The sequence below is a fragment of the Rhipicephalus microplus genome, chromosome 7, assembly GCF_043290135.1.
Source record: "Rhipicephalus microplus isolate Deutch F79 chromosome 7, USDA_Rmic, whole genome shotgun sequence".
Lineage (NCBI taxonomy): Eukaryota > Metazoa > Arthropoda > Arachnida > Ixodida > Ixodidae > Rhipicephalus > Rhipicephalus microplus.
In genome coordinates this window covers 7,077,697-7,092,802 of record NC_134706.1, presented here as the reverse complement: position 1 = coordinate 7,092,802, position 15,106 = coordinate 7,077,697, and the positions used below count along the sequence as shown (strand labels likewise).

Below are 15,106 nucleotides of genomic sequence, written 5' to 3'. Positions count from 1 at the left end.
TCCTTTAATTAAGCCATTTGATGATTACTCGGAAAAATGTTGCCGGGCCCCTTTCCCGCTTTTGTAGTATTATAGTGAGTAGACTGACACTTAAGCATCATCTTGCACTGCTCTCTTTTTATTTGTAACACCAGGGAAAGATTTACAGTTACAGAAACAGAAGAAAAAATGTTTTCTTACTCGTGATGATATCTAAGCACTATTTAAACTACAGTGCTTTGTACAATGTGAATTATGAGTCTATGCACTATTAGCTTTGCAATCTTGAAGCAGTGATGTGTGGAAAGGACACTAACACAAGAAAGAAGAAACATGAACACGTTCATATATACGTAAGTGTACCTTTCGTGCATCACCTCTCCGATACGACTTTCCAACTCACCCAAGAATCTTTCGTTCTATAGCTTTACCAAGTGTTGTGCGCCAGCCACACACAAGACAAAGATTTTAGTTGCAAGAATCTTGCAGCACCTTGCTTAGTTATTGTAAATTGACTGCACTGTTGGTTAGACTCACCCCCACTCCCATTGTTTTTCACATCCCCCTTTGCCCCCCTCCCCCACACTTGCACGCCAAAAACAAACAGTGAAAATGTAATGCACAAGTTCTCTGCCTCTCTGACACCCCCAATTCCCCGCCCCCCAATCCCTAGTAAAAAAAATCTCCGAATAAATTTGACTGAAAAAAATATTTATTTCCATGTTGCAAAGCAATTCAGGGTTCTTTTTTGTAAAAAGTGGTTGGAGTACTTAAAACCCCTTTATAAGAAACATGCACTGGGGAGCAATTCTTGTTTTGTACTATACGGGCTTTCTCTTATAAAGCAGGTTACCACAGATGTTTTTTTCTTATCGACTCCTATATTAATGTAAAAATCCTTAAACAGGAGTTGTGTCGAGTCGACGTTTCGACAAGCGGACTTGTCTTCCTGAAGGTTTCTCTTATGCCGAATTTTCTGTTACAGTATCAGCTCTATCTTACACCCCTGTCACACGTGGCAACTTAAGTGCACTTTGTCCGAGTCTACTTTTACTTACAAAGTGTCATTTTGGCGTGCTGCTACGCGAGAAAGCGAAGTGTACTTTGAAAATGACGACAGTGGCAATTGATGTGTTTGTAGCCCAACGTATATTTGTTATTTTTGCACCAATTTCTCATCGTCGGAACATGTTTTAGTGGAAGTAGCACCAGTGATACGCGTCATCGTAAACGACTGCAGAAACAATCGCCTACACATGGGCAAGTGTGCCTGTAAGTAAACAACGCAACAGACACAGCCATTCCACAGCATGTGCTGCTACATCGCCCTAGCGGACGTTGCCGCAACCTGCTCGATGTTAAGAGTAGCGAGGGTTTTCGTTGATTTATGACTTATTTTAATACATAGCACTATCTCTTATTAACAAAAATGGTGGTTTAAAAATAGTATGAGCACCGCTTAAGTTAACAGCGTATTTATGCGCAAATCGCTGGTACCGAGACTACACACTTCGTCACAGCGAATTGAGGTTGGGGAACACACTTGCCCGAAAGTGTTTTTTTTTGCAGCGAGTCACACTAACCTTGATCGTGGGACAGTGCACAAATGACGCACGGCAAAGTGTACTCGCTCAAAGTGCACTTTAATTGCCGCTTGTGACATGGGTATTATACATAAATGGGTTCGACTTTAATTGGACGGAGGCCTTACTATATCAATCGGCTTATATTCCAAAATCTCCCACTAATAGCGAAAATCGTGTCCTGCTCACGATCACTAAAAGGCTGCTTTTTGTAATATTGGCGTTCTAGGCGTTTCTTCCTTTATGACATAGAATGTTATTTTTCTTTAGTTTCCCTTCAAGCCTTAATCTCAATGAATTCTTCTGAGGGGAAGCACTATAGAGTGCATTTCGTTTTATTATTCAACAAGCATCTTTTTTTTTCCCCCCCAATTTAAATGTTGTGGGGTCTCAAATGAAATCGCCATGCTCTGGGAACGGTCACAACAGATGCGGTCAATCGCAAACCAAACAAAACACATCTGTGTAACTTGCTTTTACATTGCCGATATCATCAGCCGAATCAAATAGATTGCTAGTGATCAATACACTAAAAAAATCGCAGCATATTCACAGAGTGAATGATGGTGAGTGGGGCAAAGCGTCCATCAGCCCGTCCGTTTGTTGGTTCTTGCTTTCATTCGTCGGTGCGACCATCCATGCGTTTGTCTGTCTGTCCGTACCTCCATCCTTCGATGCCTCCGCCCATCTCCTAGTCTGTCTGTCCATCCGTCCTTGCGTCCATCTAGTGAACCCTCCAAGTACTGCCATCTCGCATCTCGCATCTCCTGTGGCACATACCCGCTCCGCGCGTCCGTCCATTTGTCTGCTAGTCTGTCTGTCCATCCGTGCGTCGATCTAGTGAACACACCAAGTACCGCCATCTCCCATATCGCATCCCGGTGGCTACGTACTACAATGACGGTGGGTGGACAGACCCACTTCCTAAGGAGCTTCGCCCCTAAAAACTTTATACAATATTTTAATGCACTCAATCAATGTAAGAACAAGCACAAGATAGTGTCAGCAACACTCGACTCATTACGAGGGCCCATGGGTAACGCTCTGCGGTGCCACTCCGATGGGCGCTCCGCGAGAAACGACCGCTTGCGCCAGATGCCACTCGCCAAAGGCTCTCGCCAATCTTTTCTGTCCGGCCACGTAGCCTCGCCGCCAGGCGTCACTGCTGGCGCTACCACACTAACCATATGACGATGAAGGTGAAGATCGCGTACGAGTGCTTCGCCACCTACCGTTTAATGGTTATTAACCCTGCTGTGACGTATTCGCAGGACACGTGTGCGCCACGAGGCACAAATGACTTTACAAGAGGCATTAGCACCCCCACAACGTGTTCGCATAATACATTACCCCGATACTATGTTTTAATCTGCCTGGACTGTACACGCTCGCCTTCTTTCCTCCCCATCATCATCCATTACTTTTTTTCTTTCCCGTTCCCCTCCACAGTGTGGAGTAGCAGGCTAGAGCATGCTATCGCTCAGGTCGACCTCTCCGCCTTTTTGTGAATAAACCTCTCTCTCTCTAAATATTCTTTTACAGTATTGTAGAAAACATATTAGAAGGATCCCGTTGTATGCAGCTGTGCAATATTAGTGGCGCTTGACATACGAGGGCGTCTGTTCCACGTATTCCCCTGAGGCCGCAAGCTGATCCCCTTGACAAATAGAGTGTGTGACGAGACGGGAATGCTTTTTATCCAAACATGTCTGCAACTCTGCAGCTTCTGAGGAGCAGCTCAAAAGGCCAGATCTTGAAGAATTGATCCCAGCTGCAATAGCACCACCTCGAAAGCCCGGTATCACCAGCTATGAAAAGGTACTCTTTTTTAGTCACCTATCTGAATAGCTTCTGGCATTATTGTCTGCTCATCAGTATTGTGTATAACAAGGCAAAACAAGGCCTTAAAATTTCTCTTTCGTTCTGGCATTGAGCTATTTAATCTACGACAGCGCAATGCATGATTAACGTAAGTTTTCTTTAAAAAACGAGTGAGACAAATTTAACGCATTACAAAAGGCACCATTTTTCTGCTCTCGCTACACCCCAAAGTGGGACAATGCGTATGAAATATTTTACGTTGATTTAAAAGTTTTTCTCACCTGATTATATCAATTCAACACATTTCACTGGGTTTGTGAACTCTGCATCCTGCATGGAGCCTAAATTTCAGAAATCGCTGAACCGCAATTCGGTCATTGTTGTTGTTGTTTTTTTTTTAATTTATTGATACTGCGATCTTTTACAAGATCATAGCAGGGGTGGTACAAAACATAAACATAAACATCAGTGGAAACAGGCAAACAAACAATCAAAAACAAATGTAATACAAACTTATGTAACTGATAGCTGCAGTGATTCTTCGAGACAAGAGAATCAACAGAAAGCAAGGTACAAACATAGATAACAATCATTTCTGCAGTGACTCTTCAAATGCAGACAATGTATTTAGGGTAACAACATTGTTATGTAGATTGTTCCAATCCATGATAGTCCTCAAAAAAAAAGAATATTTGAAACAATTTGTTCGTTGCATCAATGGAGAGATAGTAAGATTGTGTCTCTGTCTTGTTCCGTAACCCAATGAAAAGTGAACGATATGTGATGTGTCAACTGCATAGTGACCTTTTATTAACTGGAAAAGAAATTTTAAGCGCAATATTCGATTTTGGTCCGGAATTTTTGGAAATTGGCTTTTCAAGAGAAGTTTTGTAATTGAAGTAGGACCGTACGAGTTATAAATGAACCTAACAACCTTTTTTTGCACCCTTTCAAGTTTTTGGATATCAGTCTGAGTGAACGGGTCCCATATGACCACAGCATACTCCAGTATAGGACGGATAATGGCATTGTAAGCGAGGAGACGAATACTTGGTGTGGTTGATCTTAAAGAACGCCTTAGGAAAAAAAGTTTACGGAGAGATTTAGCTACTACAAAATCTATGTGCTTTGACCAGGATAGATTTTTGTAATCCAGAGACCAAGGTACTTGTATTGAGTTACTTCTGACAGAATTGTATTGTTGGTGGAGTACTGGAACAAAAGAGGGTCTTTTTTAAGGGTAATTCTCATAAAAACTGTTTTAGCGAAATTAACAGGCATCTGCCATTTATCACACCACGAAATTACTTTTAGAAAGTTCCGATTTAGTTTAATTTGATCGTCAACTGAGGTGATCTTTTCATATAAGACGCAGTCGTCGGCGTACAACCTAATGTGAACAGAAAGGTCAGTGACGATATCATTTATATATAACAGAAAAAAAAAGAGGCCCAAGGACGGATCCTTGAGGAACGCCTGAGTTTACAGGAGCGTGTTTAGAAGATGTATTTTTTACCGTAACAAATTGACGCCTGTTTGTTAGATATGCTGTTATCCAGTCAAGGATCTTTTTGTTTTGTAGAATACAAGTTAATTTGTGAAGTAATTTAGCATGCGAAACTTTATCGAAGGCTTTTTGAAAATCCATAAATATGGCATCCGTCTGCTTCCCTTCGTTAATTGCTTGAGCAAAGTCATGCGTAATTTCCACTAATTGAGTATTCGTTGAAAAGCCCCGCCTGAACCCATGTTGAACATTTGTTAATACTTTATGAGAATTAAGGAAGGTAATTATATGTTTATGAATAATGTGTTCTAGAATTTTACATGATGTTGATATAAGGGAAATTGGTCGGTAATTCGGAATAGATGACTTGTCTCCCGCTTTGTGTAAAGGCTTAATTTTGGCGATCTTCCAGTCATCTGGCAGTTGGCCCTCATTCAACGAATGGGTATACAAAATAAACAAATAGCGAGAACACCATTCTGCGTAGCGCTTCAAGAAGGCATTTGGAATGCCATCTGGCCCGGTTGATTTTTTAACATCCAGATTCAGCAGTAAGTTTAAAATGCCATTCTCGGAAATGACTAAGTCTGGAATAGGTGGGAGCGATATTGAAAAATCGGGAAGGATGCCGTTATCACAAGTAAAAACAGACTTGAAGTGATTGTTGAAGGCGGAACAAACTATTTCTTCATTGCATGTTCTTTGGTCGCTTATCGTGAATGAGTCAATCGAGCGAGATGTTGGCGTGATCAGCCTCCAAAATTTCTCGGGTGATGTTTTGATAAAAGTTGGAAGCGATGTTTCGTGGTATCTTTCCTTGTCGCGCGCAATTTGCAGTTTTAGTTCGCCCGACAGGTTAGCTATCAGCGGTGTATAAGCAGCTTTATCATGAGATTTCGCTCTTTTGCTTTTTATTCGTTTAAGTTTTCGCTGTAAATGTAGCGTTTCTCTTGTAATCCAGGGGTTCCGGCATTCAGTTTTTTTAACGATTTTCGGTATAAAACGCTCCACGCATTCAAAGACAATATCTTTAAAAGTAACCCACAGATCATTCACACTGCTACCCGAGTGTTTAAAATCATCGTAATGAAAATAAAGGATATCCAGAATGGATTCATCGTCAGCTCGGGAAAAATTCGGAAAGGAAGTTTTTGTACAGCAGCGATCAACACACATATCTAAAAAGTTAGCAAAACTGCCCTGTGATCCGAAATACCGCTGATAACTTCACATATTGCCATGTTTTGGATTGAGCCACTCAAAAAGAATAAGTCCAAGATAGATTTTGAACCATTTAATTCTCTTTAACAACCTGCAGTAAATCGAACGAAAAAACAATATCTAGCATTTCGTGATTAGCATTGCTAGTAGAATGAGAAGAAAATTTTCCCAGTAAATATTAGGCAAGTTAAAATCTCCTGACAAGATGAGTTTGTCATGTGGCTTTATATTTTGCCGCAAGTAGGTTCTAAGCTTATCCAGAACACTATCAGAAGAGTTCGGGGGACGATAAACCGCACCTATAACATAACGAACTTTGCTTATATAGACTTTGCAAAATATGCCCTCAACTTCTAATATATCAGGCAATTTTCACGGATGTAATGAGTTCTTGAAAAGTATCGCAACTCCTCCTCCTCTTCGGTCGCAGTCCTTGCGGAACACGTTATAGCCTCTTGGGACAAATTCGCTATCAAAAATTTCACTGCTTAACCACGTTTCAGTAAGTACGGCTACATCGGCATCGTGCGACAGTATGAGACCCTCAAGCTGGACTGATTTGTTGACAATGCTGCGGCAATTTACGTTTAAGATAATGAAAGGCGATTTCGTTTTGTTATGAAGTCATTCGGAATTTCCGGAAACCTTGTAACGCTTGCCTTTTTTTTCGTCCCATCTGTATATTTTCTTGTCAATGCTTAGCTTATCAAAAATCATTTTGACCTTTCTACCAGCTTCTCTTTCTTCTGCAGAACTCTGCCAGAGCTTTTTCCGAATTGCCCGCACTTTCTTAGAAAAATCTTCCGAGACCGAAAACGGGGTTCCTTTTAATTTTGGACACGACTTCAAAATCTCCACCTTGTCACGATAATCTAGGAGCTTAATTATAACCGGGCGAGCTTTCTCGTTCTTTTTGCCAAGTCTGTGGCACCTTTCGATACTGCTCACCGAGATTTTAAGCTTCTCTTCGAAAACATTCGTTTTTATCTTCTCGACAAGTTCTTCGGGTGTTTCAGACGGGTCTTCATCGATACCGTACAGAATCAAGTCTACTCCTATTTTCTAAATCGTCAACCTTTCCCAAAAGATACGACACGTTTTTTTCTAGTCTCACTACAGTACCCTTAGTGCACACATATCTGTTTTCAAAGCACTTATTGCAGACAGCTGAACTTCAAGGCCATTTAAACGCTCTGTAACTGACGTGATATCTGCCTCAAGTTTCGTTTGCTTACTCAGAATTTCATTGATAGATGCTGTCATAGCAGTTTGACCAGAAAGAAGTTTAGCCAACATTTCCTTCTCGCCGGGGCCAGGGTTTGATTCAACGTCTCCGCAAATTAATAAGTTCTTAGCAAAAGTGCACACATCGAAATGTAAATTGAGAACACACAGTGGGCACGGCAGCAGAAACAAAAAGCGGTCATCGCTACGGTAACATTTGCCATAAGAATAGGGACTAACCTGCAGCGTACAAAGAAATGGATTGTTGAGCATCTTGCCCGTCGCGCTGCTGCTGAGCCCACTGGTGGGGATGGCTGACGTGAGGCAATTTATACGGGCTGGTAGGACCACGTGGTAGTCCGTTCCTGAGGCAGGCGCCGGCGCAGAAGATACCGCAACCGGCACGATGAATTCCTCCGCTTCACACCGGTCGCAGGCCACTTGATAAGCCTCCGTTGATGCTCTGCAGTCGACAACGCTGGACGAAGGAAGCGGTAAAGGATCCAAAGCACAGCCATGCTCCGAAAATTGCGACACAAAAAGTGAAGCAAGAATCTGCAGCGTACAAAGAAATGGATTGTTGAGCATCTTGCCCGTCGTGCTGCTGCCGAGCCCACTGTTTATGTGCACTGGCTGCCATACTGGTCTAGTGGTTATGTTACTCGGCTCCCGACCTGAAGGCCACACGAGGAAATCCCAACTGCGGCTGCTGCATTTTTGACAGAGGCGGAAATGCTTGACGCTTCTGTACATAAATTTATGTGCACATTAAAAGTCCCAGGTGGCAGAAATTTCCAAAGTCCTTTACTGCGGCGTCCCTCATAATCATATTTTGGTTTTGGGGAGGTTAAACCCTCACAATTATTATTTTTATTACGTTCACTACATGCCAATGACAGCAGATGAGAAAGCCACTGCTTTAATGCTTCATGACTTCCTGTTTTCCAGTTATTTCAGACTGCCTTTACACGGCACTGTCAAACCACTCCCTTGATATAAAAAGCGAAAGGTTTTTTCTGGGGGGGGGGGGGGGTGGGGGAGGGATAAAGTGAATTTTTTTAATGCATTTTCAGGCACCATGAGATTACTCATTTTAGGTTTCTCAGCACCAGCGTTTTTATTTAGGGCGTCAATTTAAAAAAACCTCAATTTTCTACCGGTACTCCTTTAAAGAAGAATGGATAGGAATGAAAACATAATCATATACATTTCGTGCGTTAGCATCACGAACGGTGCCATCCCGGAGAACCAGTGTAACAACGGGGTAACAATCATCATAGCAATCGTGAGAGAGGCAAGATGTTACCCGCAGACAAAAATACCACTGGAAAGTTATGACTTCCTCCGACGTCACTCATGAGGCAAAGCAGGTGCGAAAAATAGCAAGTGGGTAAAGTTAGAAAGAATGAGAGGAAGCAGGGATGAATGGTTAGACAGGGTGCATTTTATAGGTATTTAAGGGCATTAAACTGTTTTTTTTTTGTTTTTGTGTGTGTGTGTGTTTGTGTGCATGTATGTGTGTGTGTACGTGTAAAAGAAAGAGAAATATTTAAAGCCACTTTTTTTTTTTTTGTAGCTGTGCACATTTGAGAGTGCAACCGTTTTAATGAGTGCATATTACTCTGTGAATTAGGTAGGTACAAATAGTAAATTTTAGGTTTGAAGTGAATAGTGATTTGCTAGAATAATTTCGAATTGTACTTAAATAATATATATCTCATATTATAAAGAAAAATTTGTATAATTGTGATGACCCAAATACTTGTTAAAAATTAATGACAAGGCATGTGCAAACGTCATTGTTTTTGCTTCAAAGGAAGTGAAAACAACTTTGAATACTAGTTGGAGGATTTGACTTTCGTTAGGATGCTAGTGATAACCTGCAAAATATGTTACATTATGAAATTTACTGTTGTTAAAGCATATAGTTGGAGCATATAAGTCAGTATAATATGCTTATAAACTTTAAAATAAAATAAAGAAAAAAATAGTGAATTGGCTTGAGAATAAGTTCGTTCATTTAATTTTGACGTGAGGCTTCACGGCAGAACGAATTTCTTCAGGATAGGTGTTTTCACGGCTTGGCACCTATCTGCTGCAGTGAAGTTATGTTTACAGGGGTTACTTGCAGACTATCGTACACTTATTCGTTCTTCATTTCGAATAGAAGTGAATTCGAATATTGTAATGTTCGTTCGAATATTAAAAGTGCTCGGACATTCGCCAAAGCCTATTGTGAATACATTGGGTAATTAGGAATGTGTCGCTTCTCATGTTTTGTATTTTTCACCAGCAAAGGACAGAGACTGCTCAAATGGGGCAGCAGCCAATGAGGGGAGCCCACCGTCGCACCACACTCTGCAAGCCACCAAACCGTGCTGCCCAAGTGCCGCTGTACACGTGCCAGCCTGCACCAAGGCGCGGTGCGTTTTCATCGTGAATTTTGTTGAAAGATTTAAAGGGGGCATCCTGCAACAGTTTTTGAGTATGACGGCTTGGTGGCGTTAACCATCGCCCGATCTAAAGGGTATAGCCATATCAATCCATCCATCTATGAGCACAATCGGAAAACGCTGCCAATCGGTAGTCGAGACTCCTAAGAACACGCTATCCAAATAATTTGCCGCAGCACGAGGCCTGGAATTCGCAACAAATTATCAAAGCCAGCTAAAGATTGCTTTCTCTTCTTTCAGCAAGCGATGCTATATACTTGAAAATTATTGCATCATGGGCTCAAGTTTTACGCCGTTAGTTGATTTGCGTATGGTGCGCTTGGGAGGTACTGGGACCGCCGAGGGTCCGCACGCATGTGATTGCACTGCGAATTCACGCGTTCAGAAAAAAAAAGATATGACTCAAGGTTCTGGAGCACACGTGACGTACCTTCTTCTCCTGCACCATTCCTCCCTGCTTAACTTCCGGTGCCTTCGTCGGGATGAGAGAAAGCAGTTGCAGCGTGCGACAAAGCTTTGTAACTTTGTACTTTGACAAAGCTTTGTAACTCCACTGGTACCGGACGTGTTCTAAAAATTTCCCCGGTGTTCGACTTGTAGGGCAATAAGCACCTGTAGTGAAGCCATTCCATGGCTACTTGAATAATGGTTGCGAAGATCTTGAAGTTTGCTTAAAGAGTACGATCAGGTACTCTCACAAAGGTGTCTATGAGAACTGATTTGTATACTTTTCCACTTAGTGCTTAAAAACTAGCTAACATCACTCGTAAATAATGATGTTTAGAAGATAGTACGTGGCAATAGGTACGAAGAATAGCCATAGTCATATGTTAATCTGAAACAATGGTTAAACCAAGCTGTATACAGCCAGGGTTTCCTGTAGCAATGTTTTGTAGGTTATGACAAAGCTGGAAGCTTGATACTATGGTCTATGCAGCACTTTCCTAAAATGGGGCACAAAGTAAAATAATTAATGAGTTTAAATTGATCAATTTTTATGAAAACTCTACAATTTATTTTGCCATTGTAGATTTTTTATAGAAGGAAGAAATACGGTTAATATTCTTTTTCTATTAAACATTAAAACTGCACATGTATATTTCAGGGTGGCATCATGGATTATAAAGTGTTATTTTATATTTTAGCCACATTGCCAGAAGGAAATTTCACGCAATTTGGTATGTCATGTCTCTGGTTCCTTCAGAGGGCAGCATAGTTCATTTTTACTAATTAGGCTTTGGTAGACACTACCCAAATCTATAATGTCACGGCAGTGATTCTTTCACGCGTTTTGCATTTCTTGCTTATCATGGATCACCTCATGCCAAGAATGTTGCTCTCAGTGTTGTAAAAGGGTCGCTTGCTAACATGATAAATTGCTTCTTTCAATTTTAGTGGTCTCTTTAAAGAATGCTATGGCAAGAATGACTGTTGTTGACATGACTTTTCTCTATTTCTCTAAAAATATTCTTGTATTGTTTCTTTTTGGGCACCATGTCCATGTTATATGCATGCAAGAAAAGTATTGAGGCTTGAGTTGTATCCTTTTGCAGGCTCTAACCTCAATTCAGTGAATGCAATATTTAGCCAATAACCTAGGATTGTGGAATATTTGTATGCTTTGAATATACGAATGAATAATGAGTATCTGAATTCGCTTTGAATCGAACTTAAAATATTGAAAATTTCGAATTATTCAAAACAAACAAATAAGTCCATTATTAATCCGCATGTGCCATCCTGTAAAGGTGGTTTCACTGCAGTGGATTAGTGCTAATTTATGAAAACATGTATTCAGGGGCAACTCGCATTGCTGCGAGGCCCCACTTCAAGGCTAAATGTGGATATTGCCTTGACATCGATTAATTTTGAAGGTTAAAAGCTTTGCATATCTACTTATATGCCCAAAGAATAGAAAATTTTATAAATTAACATATTTTACAGGCTATCGCTTGCATTCTAGGGAAAGTCGAATTATGCTACTATTCAAAGTTGTTGCGCTTTCTTTGACGCAAAAAAATTGTATTTGCACAGGCCTTGTCTCAATTTTTTAAATATATTTTGCAGGTTGGTTAGGTCATCACAAATAGGCCCAATTTTTTATAATATGAGGTATATATGCTATTCAAATTTGGTTTGAAATTATTCGACCAAAATTTCTATTAGCTTTGAATTCACTTCGAATATGAAATTCACTATTCGAACATGCCTACAACAATCATCTATAATGAAAGGAATAGTCTTGCAATGGAACACTAAGTATACATGCTTAAAACAAACTTTTGGTTATAATGAAATGGTTTTTTGCACCTCCTTACAAAAAAAAAAAGGTTAAATGGCCATTCACCAGGCCCCATACCAAATTTCAGTTAGACCATGGAAATTGTTGAGTGTCCAATGAGGAACATTTTGCCACAAAAATTTTTTGAAGCGGTGCAAAACGACGATAAGAGGAGGCGAGCTCAAAACCCTTGCCGCTCCTTCGCGTAGCCTTCGGAAGCCAAATCTCTTCTGTAACATCTTCGGCATCCAATCAAGAGGTCACGTGCGTGTGACGTGCCCGAACAAGCCCAACTCCCGTGCCCCTGCGAGCATTGACCAGCGTTGTTTTGACGTCTACTGCTTGTTTATGCAGGATGGTTTGGAAACGCTGGCTTAGACATGGTAAAATAGATGAGTGCGCGAACACATAGGAGCATTCCACGGCTGTCGTCTGCTCTATGCGCTAACCGCAGGGACACGGAATCACGCGAAACGCCGACACATTAGCCCCGCATCTCGTTGGAATTCACGGGAGAAGAATGGAAAAAAGACGCTCATTTCCTTATTGTGTCTCATTATTTATGTAGAGTTTTATTAATCTCTTTAAGCAGCAAATTAAATAAACTACGCATGCCATGTTAAATAATTTTCGCCATGTCACGTGCCACTGTTTGCAACGTCAGAGCAGAATCGTCTACATAGAGGACCAACGTCGCTGCATTGCCGTGTACGTAGGGCCATTCATACGCGCACTTCATGCCCTCATTCTCTGGGCGCACGCCCGCAAAAGGTAGGGGGGGGCAGCGTTCATCTTAAAATTTGACCGATTCCGCAAAGCGTAGCGTTGCAAATTTTGGCAGATGTAATCGTGAACGCCTCATCTATGCATTGCGCTTGTCAGCTCAGAATTGTCAAACCTTTAACTGTCCCCTTTTGTCTCGCTACACAATTTCACGCATTGCTAGTCATACGACTCTGTATGTTGGAATCAGTGAGAGTTGCTCTGACTCGCAGATGGAGCTGGCATTGCGACAGCTGAAGAACAGCTCAAGGCGGCTCGAGTACCCAAGAAAGACGCTATTGATTACACTCACCCCAGCCTGTTCTCGTGGGCAGACTCGCTAAAAAGAAAACCTTGTGAGCCCGCCGGTGATGCCAAAGATGACGACCTGTGCATGCTACGGCAAATGAGTAAGAGTTTCGTCTGCACTGTTCAGAGAATTTCATATGGGTCATGACTCTCACTTTCTTTTCAATTGTAGTGACAAGATATAGTAGAACCTCATTATTTCAGCTTGGTTATTTTGAAATCCTATTTAATTCAATGTATTTCATCGGACACATATTCTGCAATGCAAGTCAAGCGGCGATCAGCTTAAGTCCAGTTAATTCGAAAACTTGGGTTGCCATGGGCTAATTCTCGATTTCGATTTCTCCGCAAATTGGCGGAAAAGACGGCTCTTAGGGCCACAAGGCTATGCAAGGAGACAATACTAATGAGTGGCAGCTGAAGCATCTCAGCCTCACTACTTGCAGTGCGAAAAAATAAAAAATAAGCGATTTCTTGGTCAAATGAAATGTGCGCTTGTGGAAAACGAGACGTGCTTCGCTGCAGTGCAGAGGTGATGCACGGGCAGAATATTGCATGTTTCTTGCAACATCAATGCGTCATAGTTTACCCATTCTTTCTGGGAATACAAAAAAGAATTAACAGACAGTTTGGCAGAATTCACAATGTATGCGAACCTCTGATTGCCAGTCGCATGGCCGCTGCATAAAAGACAAGGTGTGGCCTGTTCCGTTATGTTGCCGTGAATGGGCGAGCACTTCTGGGCAGAGTTGACAGTTTCTGCCACTTTTTTCGTGAGGGCGCTGGCACTCCAGCCATCAAAGAGAATGACACTTCATCTTTCAATGTGTTTGCGTGAGGATTTGTGCGTGACCGTGTGCTTTTTTTTTGTGCTTTCTTGTGCTTTTTTTTTTTCTGTACGGTCATGTGTGGGGGTAGCTTGCCTCATGTTTTCTTGCTCCAGTACGATTCTTTGGTGTGTGTGTGTGTGTGTGGCTGATGGTTTTTTAGTAGTGTGACATTGCGAAGCTGTTTTATGCCACTGAGCAGCTTGAACATGAAAAGAAACGCATACAACATATCACCCAGTGATCTACAGTGTGGAGAAGCGTATTGGGATTCGTAATTTTTGTAACAGAGCATTTATTTTCATCCCAAACGAGAGCCGAATCATAGGCGTGCCGCCGCCACCAGGCGACAGCATCAAACCACTGTGTCAAGCGCTCCCTTCTCGGGAGCACGCAATGAAAGAAGAAAACAAGCATCAAAAAGCGCCCAAGGCATGCCCTTACTCTCTACACATTCTACAGCCAACCAGCACAGATGAGAAATCGTGACAACAAAGCGCGGCCTCTTTTGGGGGCATCCATTTTCACAGACAAACCGGCGAGATGAAACCTTTTTCCATAGTGGGCAGCGCACAAAAGGAAACACACAAGAGAAGGAATCAGGACAAGCGCTGGCCTGATTCCTTCCTTTTTCTCTGGCTGCCACCCTGGTACGTGCTATGCGCAGTCGACAATTACTTGGAATGTTCGCAAAACCGGGGAGGATCTAAACTAGAGGTGTCGGAAAGTAGGACGGCTGGTGGACTCGGCCAAGAAGTTGTGACATTTCAGCACTGTGAGTGAGTCGTGTAGTGCAGTCATCCAATGTTGAAGAATCGAGTTATGACGCCGCTGGAGTACTTTGTTGAAGAATGTCGCCGGGACAATGACCTGCGCTGGTGTTCGTTCCAGTGTTTTCTTGAATGAAATATTCGAGACCCGTTCAAAGAATTGTGAAGTACACGCCTGTGGTGAATATTTGGGTTCGCTAAGTGTTTTTGCGCAGTTTATAGGCACTGTGCAGTCGAGTTTTCCGATCTGATCAGCGCCAGAACACACAGCCTACATACACTGGGGACGTGTGCACACGTCTTTTTTTATTTGCATGCCCCTAATGGCTAATGTCAGCGACTTTGAGACAGGAGCAGTGCAAGCAACGC

At 41.9% G+C, this 15,106-nt stretch overlaps 1 protein-coding gene across 1 annotated transcript in view; it reads left to right on the top strand.

Moving 5' to 3' along the window:
• Window positions 1-15,106, top strand: part of LOC142767263 (uncharacterized) — a 37,199-nt gene that overhangs the window by 8,124 nt on the left and 13,969 nt on the right. The window contains exons 3-5 of the mRNA XM_075868560.1: window positions 3,286-3,380; window positions 9,629-9,758; window positions 13,065-13,241. Of these exons, the coding sequence (XP_075724675.1) occupies window positions 3,286-3,380; window positions 9,629-9,758; window positions 13,065-13,241 (402 nt within the window). The remainder of the gene's footprint in view (window positions 1-3,285; window positions 3,381-9,628; window positions 9,759-13,064; window positions 13,242-15,106) is intronic.